This window comes from Nicotiana tabacum, chromosome 6, assembly GCF_000715075.1.
Source record: "Nicotiana tabacum cultivar K326 chromosome 6, ASM71507v2, whole genome shotgun sequence".
NCBI lineage: Eukaryota > Viridiplantae > Streptophyta > Magnoliopsida > Solanales > Solanaceae > Nicotiana > Nicotiana tabacum.
In genome coordinates, this window is record NC_134085.1 from 182,310,101 (window position 1) to 182,326,283 (window position 16,183).

Below are 16,183 nucleotides of genomic sequence, written 5' to 3' on the forward strand. Positions count from 1 at the left end.
GAGATTTAATTATATTTAGGAGATTGTTGGTTAGCATGATTTCAGGAGATTTGGTTATATTTAGGGAATCTGATTTTTATTTGATTTGATTTGATAGCAGGACTGATTGTATAGATTTATTTTATTTCCTTAATTAGCATTAAGAGCTTTGTATAAATTTTCTTGCTCATGGGATGTAAACACACAGAAATACAAGAAGCCTTTTCTTTTTCTCAAAATCCACATGATATCGGAGTCATTATTGCCTTTTTGAGAAACACTAGGGTTCTGTTTTTTATCAAAGAGGTACACACATAAGGTGACTTTTTCAGATGTGGGAAACCATGTTGAAAACCCAATTAAATAAATAGTGTATTTACTTGTCTCCTCAACAGCTTGAACTTTTAGAATCATTACATAATTAGAATCACATTTCTACTAACTTAATGTGAATATGTATGTTAAAATTTTCTAATTAAGGAAAACATGGACAGTAATGCGGGTTGCAAATTGGAGATGAAAATCACTCAGAAATGAAGTCTATACCTGCATCACAATCAAATTATGTCACATAAATAGGGTGGCAGCGGCGAAAAAATTGGAGATGACTTTAAAGCAAGACTTTTACGGTAACCAAAATCCTAGAGAATATTTTACCCATCTAGTTGTGGCTAATACAAGGTCAAAAACTACTGTGTTGCACAGAAGGAATATACCTCCTGGGAGAAATTGTCAATACGGTATGGCATAAAGCCAGTATCATCTTCTGACACAAGAATCAAGTTTGTCCCCGACTGACCATGAGAGCTCCCAACAATTTTATCATCTTTAATTGAGACATCAGCAGTCTGAACTTCCACACGTATCATGTTCACGGCACCAGAGAGAAAATTTCGCATTTTCACCTGAATATCACCTAGATGTTCTGGCAAGAAGCAACCGGACCATTGCCATCCAGGTTCAGCAAATTTAATAGAGACTAGCAACTCCCTGAAAAATATTGACACATAATAAATAACAAGAATAAGGAGCAGAAGTAAGGAAAAAATAGGCAGAAAATCACAGCTCTGCTTCTCATTCGTTCAACACGTATTGCCTCCCAGACTTATCTAAACACTTGCATCATCAGAATTGTTTATCAGATATGACATCTTACCAATGATCGTTCCTACAACATTTCCTCCCTAAGATCTTAACAATAACTACTCCCACGAAAAGGTGCTCTCTCGTCATCTACCCTTTATAGATTCAAGTGTTTCAACTACTACCTTGTAAATGATGACGGCAATTAAAAAGTTGATGGCATGGATGGGGTGACTACAAAATATTTTGTTACCGTGTCATGCAAGGAGAACATAGAGGATGTAAAAATGTATGGGAGAAATCTATTATTGATCTTCTATTAAGTGTTTTACAATAGCCCTATTTATAACTATACACAATACATGTTCTACTCCTATTCCATGTGGGACTTCGGTTATTTACATAACTATCTAACACTACTCGTCAAGCTGGTGCATACAAATCATATGTACCGAGCTTGTTACCTATGTAACTAATACGAGGACCAGTGAGGGACTTGGTGAAAATATCGGCAAGCTGATCATTCGACTTCACAAACTTTGTAGCAATATATCCAGAGAGTATCTTTTTTCTGACGAAGTGACAGTCAATCTCAATGTGTTTAATTCTCTCGTGGAAAACCGGGATTTGATGCAATATGAAAGGCAGCTTGATTATCTCACACAAGTTCCATCTTGCTGGTTTCACCAAGTTTCAACTCCTTAAGAAAATGTTTGATTCAAACTAGCTCACATGTTGCCACGGCCATTGCTCGATATTCTGCTTCTGCACTAGACCGAGCAACCACATTCTGTTTCTTGCTCTTCCAAGACACCAAATTTCCTCCCTCTAGATCATAATATCCAAACGTAGAACATCTATCAGAAGGTGATCCTGCCTAGTCAGCATCTGAGTATCTGTTGATTAGCATGATTCAAGGAGACTTGATTTAGGAGTGTTGATTAGCATGATTTCAGGAGATTTGATTATATTTAGGAGATCCGTTTGATATGATTTGATAGCTGGATTGATTGTATAGATTTAATTTATTTCTTTAATTAGCATTAGGAGTTTCGTATAAATTCCCTTGCTCATGGGATGTAAACACAGAAATACAAGAAGCATTTTCTTCTTCTCAAAATCTACATGGTATCAGAGCCCTTACTACCTTTTTGAGGCGAGTTATCTCCCTCGCAGCACTAGGATTCTGTTTTTATTGAAGAGGTCGAGTTTTCTCTTTCTTGGTGGCTGTCTGCAACACAAACCCCTTCTCGTTCCGTCAAGACAGATTTGGTTCCAGCGAGGCAAATTACTTTTGAACAATTTTCTTGAGATTTCCTTCTGATTAGGCAGAAAATATGGAGACACTCAAGACGATTTCTAGAAAAATCTTACCTTCGGATGAAATTCAACTACTCCGTCGCCTCCTAGCCAAACTTGACTCCGCTAATGTTGCCACATCCAATCATGTGCAATCAGGTACTGCCTTTGATGCTCACTATAATTCTTGGATTGTTGATTCTAGTGCAAATAGACACATGCAGAATCTTCTAAAGGCATTCGAAACTATTCTCTGTGTCCAAAAGGAGATAATGTTAAAATAGTCAATGGTTCTTTAACACATATCTCTGGAACAGGTTCTATCATTTGTACACCTAATATTAAATTATCATTCGTGCTCCATGTCCCTGAGTTCCCTGTCAATCTTTTATCTGTTAGTGCCATCACTAAAGCTCTAAACTACAAAATCGAGTTCTTTCCCGATCATTGTATTTTTCAGGATCTTCAAATAAGGAAAAGGATTGGCAGTGGTAGATTCCGTGAAGACTTGTATATGTTAGATAGAATTCAAAACTCTAGTCAAGCCTTTTTAAGGAAAGTAAGGATGTCAACCGAGAAATAATACAGCGGCATAGACGGTTAGGACACCCATCATTCTTCGTTTTGAAGAAATTATATCCCGATTTGTTTTCAAGAACTCGATTTGAATCTTTATTCTGTGATGCGTGTGAATATGCCAAGCATACTAGAAACTCTTATCTTGTGAGTGATAATAGAAGCACAACTCCGTTTATGATTATTCATTTTGACGTATAGGGTCCTACCCAAACTGTTTCTTTGTCTGGTAGTCAATGGTTTGTTACATTCATTAATTGTTGCACTAGGATGACTTGGGTATATTTGTTAAAAGCCAAAAGTGAAGTTTTCTCTTATTTTCAGCTATTTCATAAGATGATTTGTACTCAGCTTGATGCCAAAATAAAAATCTTGAGAACTGACAATAGCGGCGAATACATGGATAAAAGACTTGCTGCTTATTTGGAGTCCAATGGGATAGTCCATCAAACAAATTCTCCTTACACTAGAGCACAAAATGGGGTTGCTGAATGAGAAAATAGGCATTCGTTAGAAATAGCAAAATCTCTTATGTTCACCATGCATCTACCAAAACCTTACTAGGGGATGCTATTCTAGCATCTGCCTATCTTATCAACAGAATGCCACTTAAACTCCTCAATTTTCAAAGTCCTCTGGAAACTTTAAAGGGTAAGAATGAATATATTGTTTTTCCAAAGGTGTTTGGGTGTATTTGTCTTGTCCACACTAGAAATTCTGAGAAACTTGATCCTAGAGCTATAAAGTGTGTTTCCATTGGGTACTCTCCAACACATAAAGGTTACAAATGTTATCATCCTCCCTCTAGGAGATCTTTTGATAGCATGGATTAAACCTTTCGAGAATCTGAGCCCTATTTCAATATTACCTCATCACCTCTTAGGGGAAGAGCAATAAGGAGGAAGAGGTGATCCTACCTAATTCCATTATTGGACCTCTTGATGACACTGTCATAGGAGAAAGTGAAATTGGAGAATAAATTCAGGGGGGAGACTATTGGGCATTTGGATAGGCCTAATTTGAAAACTTACTCAAGGAGTAATAGAGCAGAAGAAGCCATCATGCAATCTACCGAAGCTGAACCTTCTTCTACCGGTGAATTATCAACATTTCCTAATGAGTTAGATGTGCCTATTGCTCACTGAAAAGAAGTAAGATCTTGCACCACCAAACACCCTTTATCTAACTATATCAACTATAATTCTTAATCTCCCTCCTAAAAAGCCTTTGCCTTGTCTATTTCCAGAATTGGAGGGAAGCTTTTGCAGATCTTAAATTGAAGCAACCTATGATTGAAGAAATGAAGGCCTTGTCAAAAAAAAGAAACTTGGGAACTTGTCACTTCACCACCAGACAAGAAGTTGGTTGACTGCAAATGGGTCTTCACTGTGAAGCACAAAGCTGATGGTTTAATTGAAAAGATTCAAAGCAAGATTGGTGACTAAGGGATTCACTCAGACTTATAGAGTGGATTATCAAGAGACATTTGCCCATGTTGCAAAGACGAACACCATTAGGATTCTTTTGTCTTGTGCAGCTAATATTGATTGGGACTTGCAACAGTTTGATGTGAAGAATGCATTTCCTCACGAAGACTTAGAAGAAGAGGCGTATGGAGATTCCTCCTGGATTTGATATTGCATAGAGTCAAGGAAAGGTATGCAGATTGAAGAAAGCCTTATACGAACTGAAGCAATCCCCTAAAGCTTGGTTTTACAGATTCAGCAAAGCAATGATCTCCTTCGGTTACCAACAAAGCAATGTTGATCACACCCTCTTCATAAGACATCAAACGGGTAAACACACTCTTCTCATAGTTTATGTTGATGATATAGTAATGACAAGAGATGACAAAGAAGAGATGTCCCAATTGAAGCAGCTGGTAGCACATGAATTTGAGATAAAGGATCTAAGAAAATTGCAGTACTTCTTGGGAATTGAGCTTGCTAGATCCAAAAGAGGAATTTTTATTTCTCAAAGGAAGTATATTCTGGATCTCTTGAAAGAAACCGGTATGACAAGTTGCAGACCCAGAGAATCGCCCATTAAAAGCAATCACATGTTACAAAGCGGAGTTGGAGAATCAGTTGATAAAGAGAGAGATCAGGAAGACTCATTTATCTCTACCACACTAGACCAGACATAGCCTATTCAGTTAGCATGGTGAGTCAATTCATGCATGATCCCCGAGAACCTCATATGCAAGATGTCTTTCACATTTTGCAGTATCTGAAGTCTGCTCCAGGGAAAGGTCTACTTTTCTCCAAACATGATCACCTCCAAATAGAAGCCTTTACAGACGCGGACTGGGCTGGATCTCTAGATGACAGAAGATCAACATCCGGTTATTGTACGCTCGTAGGAGGAAACTTGGTTGCTTGGAGAAGCAAGAAGCAAAGTGTAGTTGTTAAATCAAGTACGGAGGTAGAATATGGAGTTATGGCCCAAGGTATTTGCGAACTGCTTTGGCTACAAAAGCTACTACAGGAATTGAGACTGTCTGAAAAGGGAAAACTTTCCATGTACTGCAGTAATAAGGCTGCCATCAGTATAGCTCATAATCAAGTCTAGCATGACCGAACAAAGCATGTGGAAATTGATCGACACTTCATCAAAGAAAAAGTTACAACTGGTGCCTTGAGTTTGTTTCATGTGCCATTGGGAAAACAGCTAGCTGATGTGTTTACCAAAGGTCTCAACAAGCGAACTTTCCATACTTTGAGTTGCAAGTTGGCATGTGCAACATCTTTGCACCAACTTGAGGGGGAGTGTTGATTAACATGATTCAAGGAGACTTGATTTAGGAGTGTTGATTAGCATGATTTCAGGAGATTTGATTATATTTAGGAGATCTGATTTTATTCTGATTGATACCTGAATTGATTGTATAGATTTATTTTATTTTCTTAATTAGCATTAGAAGCTTTGTATAAATTCCCTTGCTCATGGGATGTAAACACAAAAATACAAGAAGCCGCCTTCTTCTCAAATCTACAGTATCCAATAATTTGTTCATGGCCTCGATCTTCAAACAATAATCCTTTGTTTGGGGCTGATTTTATATATCGAAGAATGTGGACAACTGCATTCCAATGACTATCACATGGAGAATTCATAAACTGACTCACCACACTCACTGGAAAGGAAATGTCAGGTCTAGTCACTGTGAGGTAATTTAATTTACCAACCAGCCGCCTATATACGAAATTTAAAATTCGGAAATCCATAGGAGTGTCAACAGGTCTACAACCTATCATTCCTGTCTCCTCAAGAATGTCTAAGGCATACTTCCGTTGTGAGATCAAAATACATGAGCTAGACTGACGACCTCAATGCCCTCAAAAAAAACTTTAATCTGCCCAGATCCTTAATCTGAAAGTGCTGAAAGAGATGTTTCAACATAGTAATACCATCCTAATCATTGTCGGTAATAACAATATCATCAACATCAACATATTGTAGGCGCGTGTCAGCCTTTGTACCGGAGAAATTTTCTGGGGTTGGTCACCGGAAGGTGATCTACCTCGTGGTGGTGTTGGTTTTTTGCACAACATCGACAGAAAGCAACTTTCACGTAGACAGCCCTTAGGTCACAGGAAAAATTGCACGATGACTAAATTTTTTCTTCCCGGTTACGCTGGAATGACACACAACGATCTTTTCACACTAATGCTCTGATACCATGTGAGAATGCACGAGAGAAAAATCTATCATTGATCTGCTACTAAGTATTTTATAATAGCTCTATTTATAACTATACACAATACATATTCTTCTCATATTCCATGTCGGACTAGGGTTATTTACATAACTATGTAACAGAGGATTAGTTTGAAATGTCCCGAATGGAAATTTCAGACGGGGGGCTTTGCATGCATTGGGGTAGCATACTCCTCCCATGCTTCTAGGAGTATTATAGTCCTCCACTGTTTCAACCAAAACTAAATCACAATAACTAGGTGCCGGAGTTCTATATGTGCAAATGCACGTGCACTTAGTTTAGAAGTATTTAACATTTATGAGGGGAATTCGTAATATGTGCAAACTTAGAAGTAACTTGAGATATCAATGAGCAATGATAATGCCAACCACCGTCACAATATACCTCATTGTATTCGTCCACTGAATATGAGAATGCCTTCCAGATTCCAATGTGAAAACATCATCTGTTCCTTTCTGCTTGTAACACAATTCCTTGTTGCATGCATTACTGATTACGTATCTGTAGAATTATGAGTGCTTAGTTATAGATACATTCCCGGCAGGAAGATGTTAAATAAACCCTTTGAATATGGTAGTAGAATGACATAATTATGATATTGCAGAGTACCTTGGCTGAAAGGTAATAATTCTTGTCCTACCCAAAAATGGTGCTGCAACAGCACTAACAGAAGTTACATAGCCGGATTTCCAGGATGGTTGTGGGACCGTTACACTGGTCGAACCAGTAGGTGGCACAAGAGAAAAAGCGATAGACCAAGAATCGTTAGGAATGTCATCCATCAGACAATTAGGTAGATATCTACACAGTCGGACCATAATTTCACTTGAAGACAAACTTGGGTTAGGTGAATACATCCGGCAATTAACCTTCCAAGCATCACCTTCTGTTAAGCTACAAGATTTTAAGCTGGACTGACTGCTTGTATAAGACCTACTCCAGTGAAGCGATGCTTTTGAAGCATATATATCATGCTTCTGTGAACCCCGGTGAAGAACTGTTGAATTATCAAACTCGATCGATTGTGTCTCAGAGAATTTACGGTCATGTGACTTTGTGACGAGGTAATTGCTCAAGGGAGCTACAGGCAGAATGTTGCTATTCGCAGCTGTATCCATATCTTGATTAGAAGTAAAAATGCCAAGACCATCTTTCTTGCGGAGAATTAGGTCCTGCTCGTCCACATCATAGCAAGAAGTAATAACACTAAAATGGCCTTTTGTCCAGTTGACAGATTCAGATACAACAAGGGGGAAACCAGTGCAATTGTATAGCAAAAATGGAACCGAAATGCATATTTCACGAGCTCCACAAAATGCATCCATCACCTTCTCAATTGCAACACACAGAGGACCTAATAAAGTGGAGATTATAGAATAAAAAATAATAAGAGACAGAACTAATAATGCTGGTATGATGACAAAGAACAGGCATGCAAAATTCAACAGGTACCATCTGATGACTGAGGGTCAAAAGTAATAGTCTCCGACAAAGAGAACCTTGTTCCGCTGAACTTCGCTATTTCACCAAATGTTTCAGCACGTGGAAATTTCACAGCTGAAGGTTTATATCCAGGCATGTCAAAAGTTATTGTGAGGTCATGTGAAGAATCAACATGGAAGAAAGAAGTTTCAACCTGGGAGAAACGGAAAATTATGCTGGTAAAGAAACACAAATTAAAACAAATTTATTCATGAAATATTAGTAACTATAACATAGTGCAAACCTCTGACACATCTGCAGAACGACAAACACCAGCATTTTCTATTGTCACGGACACCATCTCCGGAAGATAGTTCTTCAACACCAATGGACTGCTTAAAGTCAACTGATGTACATTCCTCTTCTCAGACTTAAGCATGTAAGTTACATTGCTATGAGCTTTAAGGGGTTGTGTTAGAATATTGTTGGACAAAGAAAACCCTTTTTCTGGTGACACAGCTGACGCTAAGCACCAATCATGCACAGATATGCAGCAGCGGAAAGGGTCACTGCTTGGATGAGATGGATAGCAGACAAAAGAGCGCAAAAGGCTGATTCTATTTTCATTTGAAAGAATATTTGGAATACTGTGGGCTTCACTCCACAAGTAAGAATTACCAAGAGGACGCCATCTCATTCGTCCTGCTTCAGCCAAATGTAATGGAAGAGGAAACTGTTGACCAGGATATATGGGGTCCAGAATCTGACATGACAAACAAGGGAAATGACAGAAGTTACGAAAAAGTGTAGGGACAGAAATCCAGCCAAAACTAAACAGATACTGGTATTCTTTTTCCTGAACCAATAGAATTACGTCTGCCTATATACCTTTGGAGAAACACCAAATGGAATGTCAAACCGTACTTCAAGAGGCACAGAAGTTCCATTTGATACTACTACCTGAAATCAAACCGAAATATGTAAAGCAGTATAGATAATCAACACTGCACAAAATATGACCAGCATTGCCACTTACAGTTGAGTACAACCGCACCATCTTCGTGTAACTCTGTATGGACACATCAATCACTACAGGAACGATAAAGCCACTTTTTTCTTCTATTCTACCGTTCCTTCCATCATTTATACTACTGTTTGGAACATTCTTAGTTGTATCAATATCAAACTTCCTTGATGATTTGGAAAAATCGACCTCAAAGTATCTAATACCAACAAGATCCATTGAAATAGGAGCAGAAGGAAATGATGTTCCCTCAAGTTGAACAATGATATAATGATGTGATGGCTCCACCGATTTTTTGTCACCAAATTGGTCACAGGATTGGGCGGGCCTATAGCGTAAAATTTGATCCTCAAGACTTTCACTAACATAAACTGGAATAGAAGATCCTGGTTGTAAATACTTTCCACCTTTCACGGAGGGTACTTCTAAGCCATAACCACTCTGCTGCTGTTGATAGACATGAAACTCTAAAGGCAACGAAGTCAGATTTTGCAGTATATAAGGAGGAGAACTCCGGGTGTCCAGATTTTCACTTATCTGAGACTTTAAGAATGATGGGATCTCAGAATTAGCAGTCAACTGTACCACATCCCATGCATTTTTAGTCATCTCAATTGCCCTAGAAACAACCTTCACCAAAGGAAAGCAAAAGGAAAGAGACATATATCAGCTATCTCGTTTGAATTGTATTTAAAAGAGATGACCAATCAGCAAGTCTGTAGTAAAATTTTACATTGTGCAATTTGCTATATTTCTGTCAATATTCTGCAAGCATACTGCAAGAATTCCTCTACGCCGATCGGATGAAAGGAAACTAAGGATGAGAACTTCTTTAAACAAAAAAACTAGATAAGAGTAGTGTACAAAAAACAAATGAACTCATATTTAATCCTAAATCAGGGATAATTTTTTTTAAAAAAGAAAAAATCTGCATATTCATTTCGGACAAGGAACTCCATCAATGTTAGCTTTGTAAAACATATCGAGTCCCAAGATTATGTAAAGGAGAGTTGCTTTAGCTTAACAACTGTGAGAATGCATGGGAGAAAAATCTATTTTTTGATATTCTATTCAATTATAATACAATGGGCCCAATTTATACAATACATATCCTACTCCTATTCTGCGGGAACTCACTAGGTTGTTGTTGTTGTATATCTTACTCCTACTCTATGTGGGACTAGGACTAATTCACGTTATTTCAATAACTATCTAACAACAACCAGCATAAAAATAGTCAAACTATGTTGAATCCTTTGAATATGGATAGAGATGATTCATATTACTAACCTAAATCTGCTTAGGATGACCTATGATGCTTAGTCATATCATTTTCAAGGATGCAGCAAAAAATAATCTAGTATTTTATGACACAAGGTTGATCTCATTAAAGCTCAGAAAGACGAGGATAACAGTGGTGATGTTTTGTTATTAGGCGCCAACTGACGTCCACTTATAATATACTATGATGCCATTCATAGGTGAGACCATTGTCAAGACAATAGAAGTGTGTAAAATTTTATTCGATGATGAATAAAGGCAAATATAAGCAGCAACAACAAAAACAAACTCAGTGTAATCCCACAAAGTGGGGTCTGGGAGGGGTAGAGTGTACACAGACCTTACCCCTACTTTGTGAAGGTAGAGAGGTTGTTTCCATTAGAACCCTGGCTCAAAATAAAAGTAAAAGAAACAGACACAAAACGTAGAAACACCAACAAGATAATGATATAAGAATAAAGGCAAATACAAGCAGTTTTTGAATTTATGGAGAAGACTTCTGTGACTTTTGAGTTGCAATAGGTTTGACTCTCTCAATGATTAAGACTAAATAGACCTTAGTAGTATTTAGTGTCTTGGAAAAGTGAGAAGTAAAATGTAGTTGCAAGATCGAGTGCAGAAGCTGAATAAAGAGCAATGGAAGTGGCGCCTACAAATTCATCTAGATCAAGCAAACTACTAAAAGGATTGAAATTTAGAAAGATTGGCCAAATGAACTTGTGTGTGATAATCAAGTTGCACTTCATATCACATCAAATACGGTGTTTCATGAGAGGACTACACATATAGAAATTGAGTGTCATTTTATCAGAGAAAAGATGATCTCAAGAGATACTTTCACAAAGTTCGTAAACTGGAATGATCAGCTAGAAGATATATTCACCATGTATGCGCCAACAAGCTTGGCGCATACGATTTATATGCACCAGCTTGAGGGGAGTTAAGGATATTGTAAATACACAGCATAACAACTAGGATCACAAACAAATTAGGATGACTAGTTTTCAGTAAAAAAAAAAAAAAATTGATAAGGTGTTTCCTGTAATTATGTACATGTTGATTTGCTTTCCTAGTTTAGAACATGTATGCCTTACTATCTAAATACCCAATAGCTTGAGGGAATAATCGAGTAGAGTTTCTCACAATTCTTTCTTCCTTGTTCTATTTTCTCACAATTTCCACCAGAAAATGCCAAGAGGGATTCCTTTTTCTCAATAAATAATTTTATCAACAAATGCAACAGAGAGTTTTCTTGCAAAACAGTTAAAACTAAATTACCTCAATAAGTGACTCGGTAAGATTCAAGTTAAGTTGAGTTGTCGACTCGATATGAAGATTGCTAGTAACGTCACTACTCAAAAGGGAATGGTCGTCATGCCTTCGTATGCTTAGTTGGACTTTCCATGGCTCTAGGAAAGGCTCCCACAACGCCTATTGTCCCAGATAGAAAATAAAATTAGTGAACCAGAAGTCCAATAGAAGATAAACCATGATTTGTTATCTCTACCTTGTCAATGTTATTGTAGTTCACTTGGACTTCACACTTCACTAAACCCTCCATTTCATTTCCAGCTATATTTGAGCGAAGAAGCAAGTTTGTCATGAGCAACTCCAGCAAAGGTCCACTTGAACTCCACTAGAGAAAAATACACAGGTATTAGCAAAACGTTTGTAGCTGAAGAATTTATGAGATATAATTAGCAGAAATGATCAAAGGACAATAACTCATTGTAGTCAAAAGATAAAAAAGACAATACTGGCATGAAACAAACAAGAATCGCCCCACTCATCAGCAGTAAAAAAGCAAAGACCACACAATTAACCAGATGAAAGACCAGAAAAGTAAAGATTAAATATGACGGAACATCAGGGATAAAATTGCAGCCTAGAACCTCACGCCACCACACCCCACGCCACCCCCATAAACAAAAGTTAGAAAACAACCCAAAAAAGAATAGGAAAAAAGAAAAAGAAAAAAAGAGGTGATGCTTGCCCAGGACAACATAAGGAGACAATAACGAGATAAAGAAAAGGAGAAAAAGAAACTCTTCCCAATTCAGTGCAGAGGGGTTTTGACAGCGATGATAAAAGAAAAAAAAACAACTTTTTCGTGAAAATATGAGCATAATTGTAAAGAAGATGGACATAAGGCTTAACAATCAAAAAACTAGCACATGGGATGAGGATTGCACTGGGCCGCGTAAGGAGGCAATAAGCCCTTCTCTCAACCAATGTGGGACATTCTTAGAACTCCGTGAAGGCTGGACTTTTTCGAGTGTGGATAATATAACATAGGGGTGCAACATGGCAGGGGTAAGGTATGCGTACACTCTACCCTCCCCAAAACCTACTTGTGAGACTACACTGGGTTTGTTGTTGTGTAACATGGGGTTAACCAAGAATAGGAATGTGTGTGGCACTTATACCATGTAAAGACAATGAAAATTGGGCCTAAACTCAATCTCAAACGTTCGAGGTGAGGATTGCCCAAAATCATATTAGGTGACAATAGCCCATTTCCGCAAGTAATGTGGGAGATCTTAACAATAATAATACTGAAGAAGAAGAAATTATAGCACACTCCGAAAACCTAGAGACCAAATCCTAATTACTAACAGCATTCCTATATCTTTGTGAGCTTCCAGGAACTAGACTTCTCTGAAACAAGATATATTTCAAAGTGCTCCTACAACTTCTAACTGACATGATGGACCAAAGGTGAAAATGGATACCAGCAGCATGCATGTTCATAACTTTACCCCCGCACTCAATATCAATGAGAAAATTCATGTAGAGTACACAAGACCTTGCAAGAAAAGTTTCGTGCCAGACAAAAGAATGCCAGGAAACAGATGTCAGTCACCAGTGAGGAATAATTCCTACCCTGAACTGTCAATTTACTGTTCAAACAAAAGGGAGGAACCATTAAAGGAACTACGGTGATGGTCTACAGCTTCCCAATGGTACCCTTAAGAGCATAAATCAATTAAATACTTCTAAAAGATAGTAATGGATTTAAGACAGTTGAATAGTGTTAGTTAGTTAGCTGTTATGTAAATAAGCATAGTCCTACATGGAATAGGAGTAGGGAAGGTATTGCGTATTGTTATAAATTGGGGTACTTATATTATGGTTAATATACATGAAAAATATATTTTCTCGTGCTTTTTCACATGGAATCAGAGCAACTCGTGAGAAATCCCAGATATGCAGTAACCAGCGAGTCCTAGACAGTCACCGTGCCTTTTTCCGGTGAATTTCAGGCTGTTTTTTGAGTGATCCCTTCTCCAGTGGACTTTTTTACGAACAATAACAGCACTAGCAAGTGCGGAATTCTCGGGCGACCAAATACCAGAAAGCCACACCGGTAGAACCCTAACCACGCGCTCTGTTGCGCCTCCAGAACTTAGTTCTGACACCGGCAGCGCGTAGAACCCACACGCCGGCGAGTGACCATTGTTCCGGCCATTTTTTGGAAAAGTTTCTTCAGGACAGTCTTATCGTCTAGTAATTCTGACAGGCCCATACTGTTTTCTTTTTATTCCGAACACTTTAAGATTTCTTCGGCGACTACACTGATTTTCCAGCAGCTACAGTAATTTTTCCGGCAAATACAATGTCTGTTTCAACGAGTTTCAATTGATTCTTTCTGTTATTGGTGATAATTTTATAGACCTCTCTTCAATCCAACGATGTCTTTGGGAGTTGATGTTTTCGAATCTAAAAACACGGGCTCTGCAGTTCCGATGTTATGATTACCTCAGAACCTTTAACGGGAAATTCAAACTACATAGCTTGGGCTTCGTCTGTCGAGTTGTGGTGAAAGGTCTATGTGTTCAAGATCATTTACTCAAAAAGTCTAGCGAAGGAGATGAAACGGACAAAGCACTTTGGGAGAAGATCGATGCTCAGTTATGTAGTATTCTGTGGCGATCTATTTATTCCAAGGTGATGCCCTTGTTTCATCCATTCCAAACATGTTATTTGGTTCGGGAAAAGGCCTATCTTGTTGCCAGAGGATATACTCAGATATTTATCGATTACAGTTAATACTTTCTCTCCTATGGCTAAAATAGCATCAAGCTGCCTTTTTCTATCCATGTTGGACATTAAGAATGCTTTTCTTCACGGTGACCTTGAGGATGAAGATTATATGGAGCAACCACCTGGTTTTGTTGCTCAGCGGGAGTCTCGTGGCCTTGTATGTCACTTGCGCGGTCACTTTATGGTCTAAAGAAGTCTCCTCAAGCCTGGTTTTTTAAGTTCAACACAGTTACCCCATGACTCGGAGTGAAGCCGATCACTCTGTGTTTTATCGGCATTCTACTTCAAGTCTCTGTATTTTTCTGGTGGTCTATGTTGATAATATTGCTATTACTGCAATGATCAGGACTATGCTTATTTACGTAACAGCTAACTAACTAACAAATAGCAAGAGATCAAGTTATCAACATGCACTTTTGAGTCCAATCTAGCAAAAGCACACTGCAGAAATGATGTCAGTAGAGATAGTGCTATAGAGATGAAATCACCTTTCCATCAGCCAAAAGAAGAGAAAACTTTCTAAGCTGGATTTCAAATTTCACTTGACTGACACTAAACTGAGAAGGCCCAGCTGCTGGACATTCAAAATCCACAAACTGCCAGAAATAAAGAATGTGATCTGATAACCATACATCCAGACAGTGACATTGAAGATCCACCTTCGCATGGATACGCTCAATGCAACTAGTGCAAATTTCAGCTTCCAGGTTCACTTGAAATAGTTCAAACAGGGGCCATGTGCGTGTGGTATCATCCTTTACTAGCTCCACTGTACCCCAGGTTTTATCTAGATCAATTTTCAATCTCATAGTAGTCCCGAAGTTAAAAAGTTTAGTATTCCTTGCTTGAAAGCCAACAGTAAAAAGGCCGTGTCTATTTCCATAAATCATGTTTCGTAAATAATTCATGCTCTTTTCGCCCTGCTTCAACTCTGATGTGTTCAAAGCATCTTTTCTAACCCAAGCAGGAACATGAATTTGGACACTAAAACTTTCCAACTCAACATAGTGAATTCCAGAAACATGCCCCGCATTTACTTCAGACGTCAAAATATTTGGACATGGATAGGAATTTTGTGGGCCATCATTTTCATCATCCTTGAGTTGGTCAAAAGGGACATGTGCAATATTCTTTGATAATGAGTTTGTCATTAAGATCTTGGGTTGTTTTGTAGAGGAAGAATGGAGTACATTGATGATCGCAACCCAGTCAGACAAATGTATCCAAACATCTAGCAAAGACATGGAAACAGAAAGCATATTTGCACCATGATCAGACAATGAAAATGTTGTTACAATAACAGGTAAGCCAGAGTTAGAACAGCATTCTGCAAGCAAAACAGAGTTCAGTGATGAGAATAGCTGTAGATAAGAGAAGGAGATCCTCAGCCTTGAGAGTTCATCATTTTTTAAAGAGGCAGAACACAGCAACTGCATGTTAACCTCCCCAATGAGATCAGAAGCAACTGATTCTCCTTTCTGTTCTCGCAATTTTATGGACATTGACCTCACAGAAGCTTGGATTATCATGAAATTTTCAGGAGAGGCTTGAGGCAGAGATGCATCTTTTTCCTTTTTCCCCTCCTTGCGTAGAAAAAACTGTAAGATATCAGATTTGAATGCTTCGGCTTGTTTATTTACAGAGGAAAACTGATCTATCATATCCATCATTGCTTCACACCCAATCATGAGTGATGCACCTGTGCACAAAGAGCAAATACTGAGATGCAAAAGGTTTGCTTGAATACTCAAGAA

General features: G+C 38.2%; 1 protein-coding gene across 4 annotated transcripts in view; it reads right to left on the reverse strand.

The window, feature by feature from the left end:
- Positions 1-16,183, reverse strand: part of LOC107781582 (intermembrane lipid transfer protein VPS13) — an 89,555-nt gene that overhangs the window by 11,242 nt on the left and 62,130 nt on the right. For all 4 annotated transcript variants that reach the window (XR_012711014.1, XM_075256080.1, XM_075256079.1 and 1 more), the window contains exons 26-35: positions 14,918-16,128; positions 11,893-12,021; positions 11,664-11,816; positions 9,117-9,734; positions 8,969-9,040; positions 8,385-8,843; positions 8,111-8,294; positions 7,268-8,012; positions 7,043-7,159; positions 696-969 (exon numbers count right to left, since the gene is read on the reverse strand). Coding sequence is in view for 3 of the 4 variants with exons in the window: in XM_075256080.1 (XP_075112181.1) it covers positions 696-969; positions 7,043-7,159; positions 7,268-8,012; positions 8,111-8,294; positions 8,385-8,843; positions 8,969-9,040; positions 9,117-9,734; positions 11,664-11,816; positions 11,893-12,021; positions 14,918-16,128 (3,962 nt within the window). In the remaining variant the exon portion in view is untranslated. The remainder of the gene's footprint in view (positions 1-695; positions 970-7,042; positions 7,160-7,267; positions 8,013-8,110; positions 8,295-8,384; positions 8,844-8,968; positions 9,041-9,116; positions 9,735-11,663; positions 11,817-11,892; positions 12,022-14,917; positions 16,129-16,183) is intronic.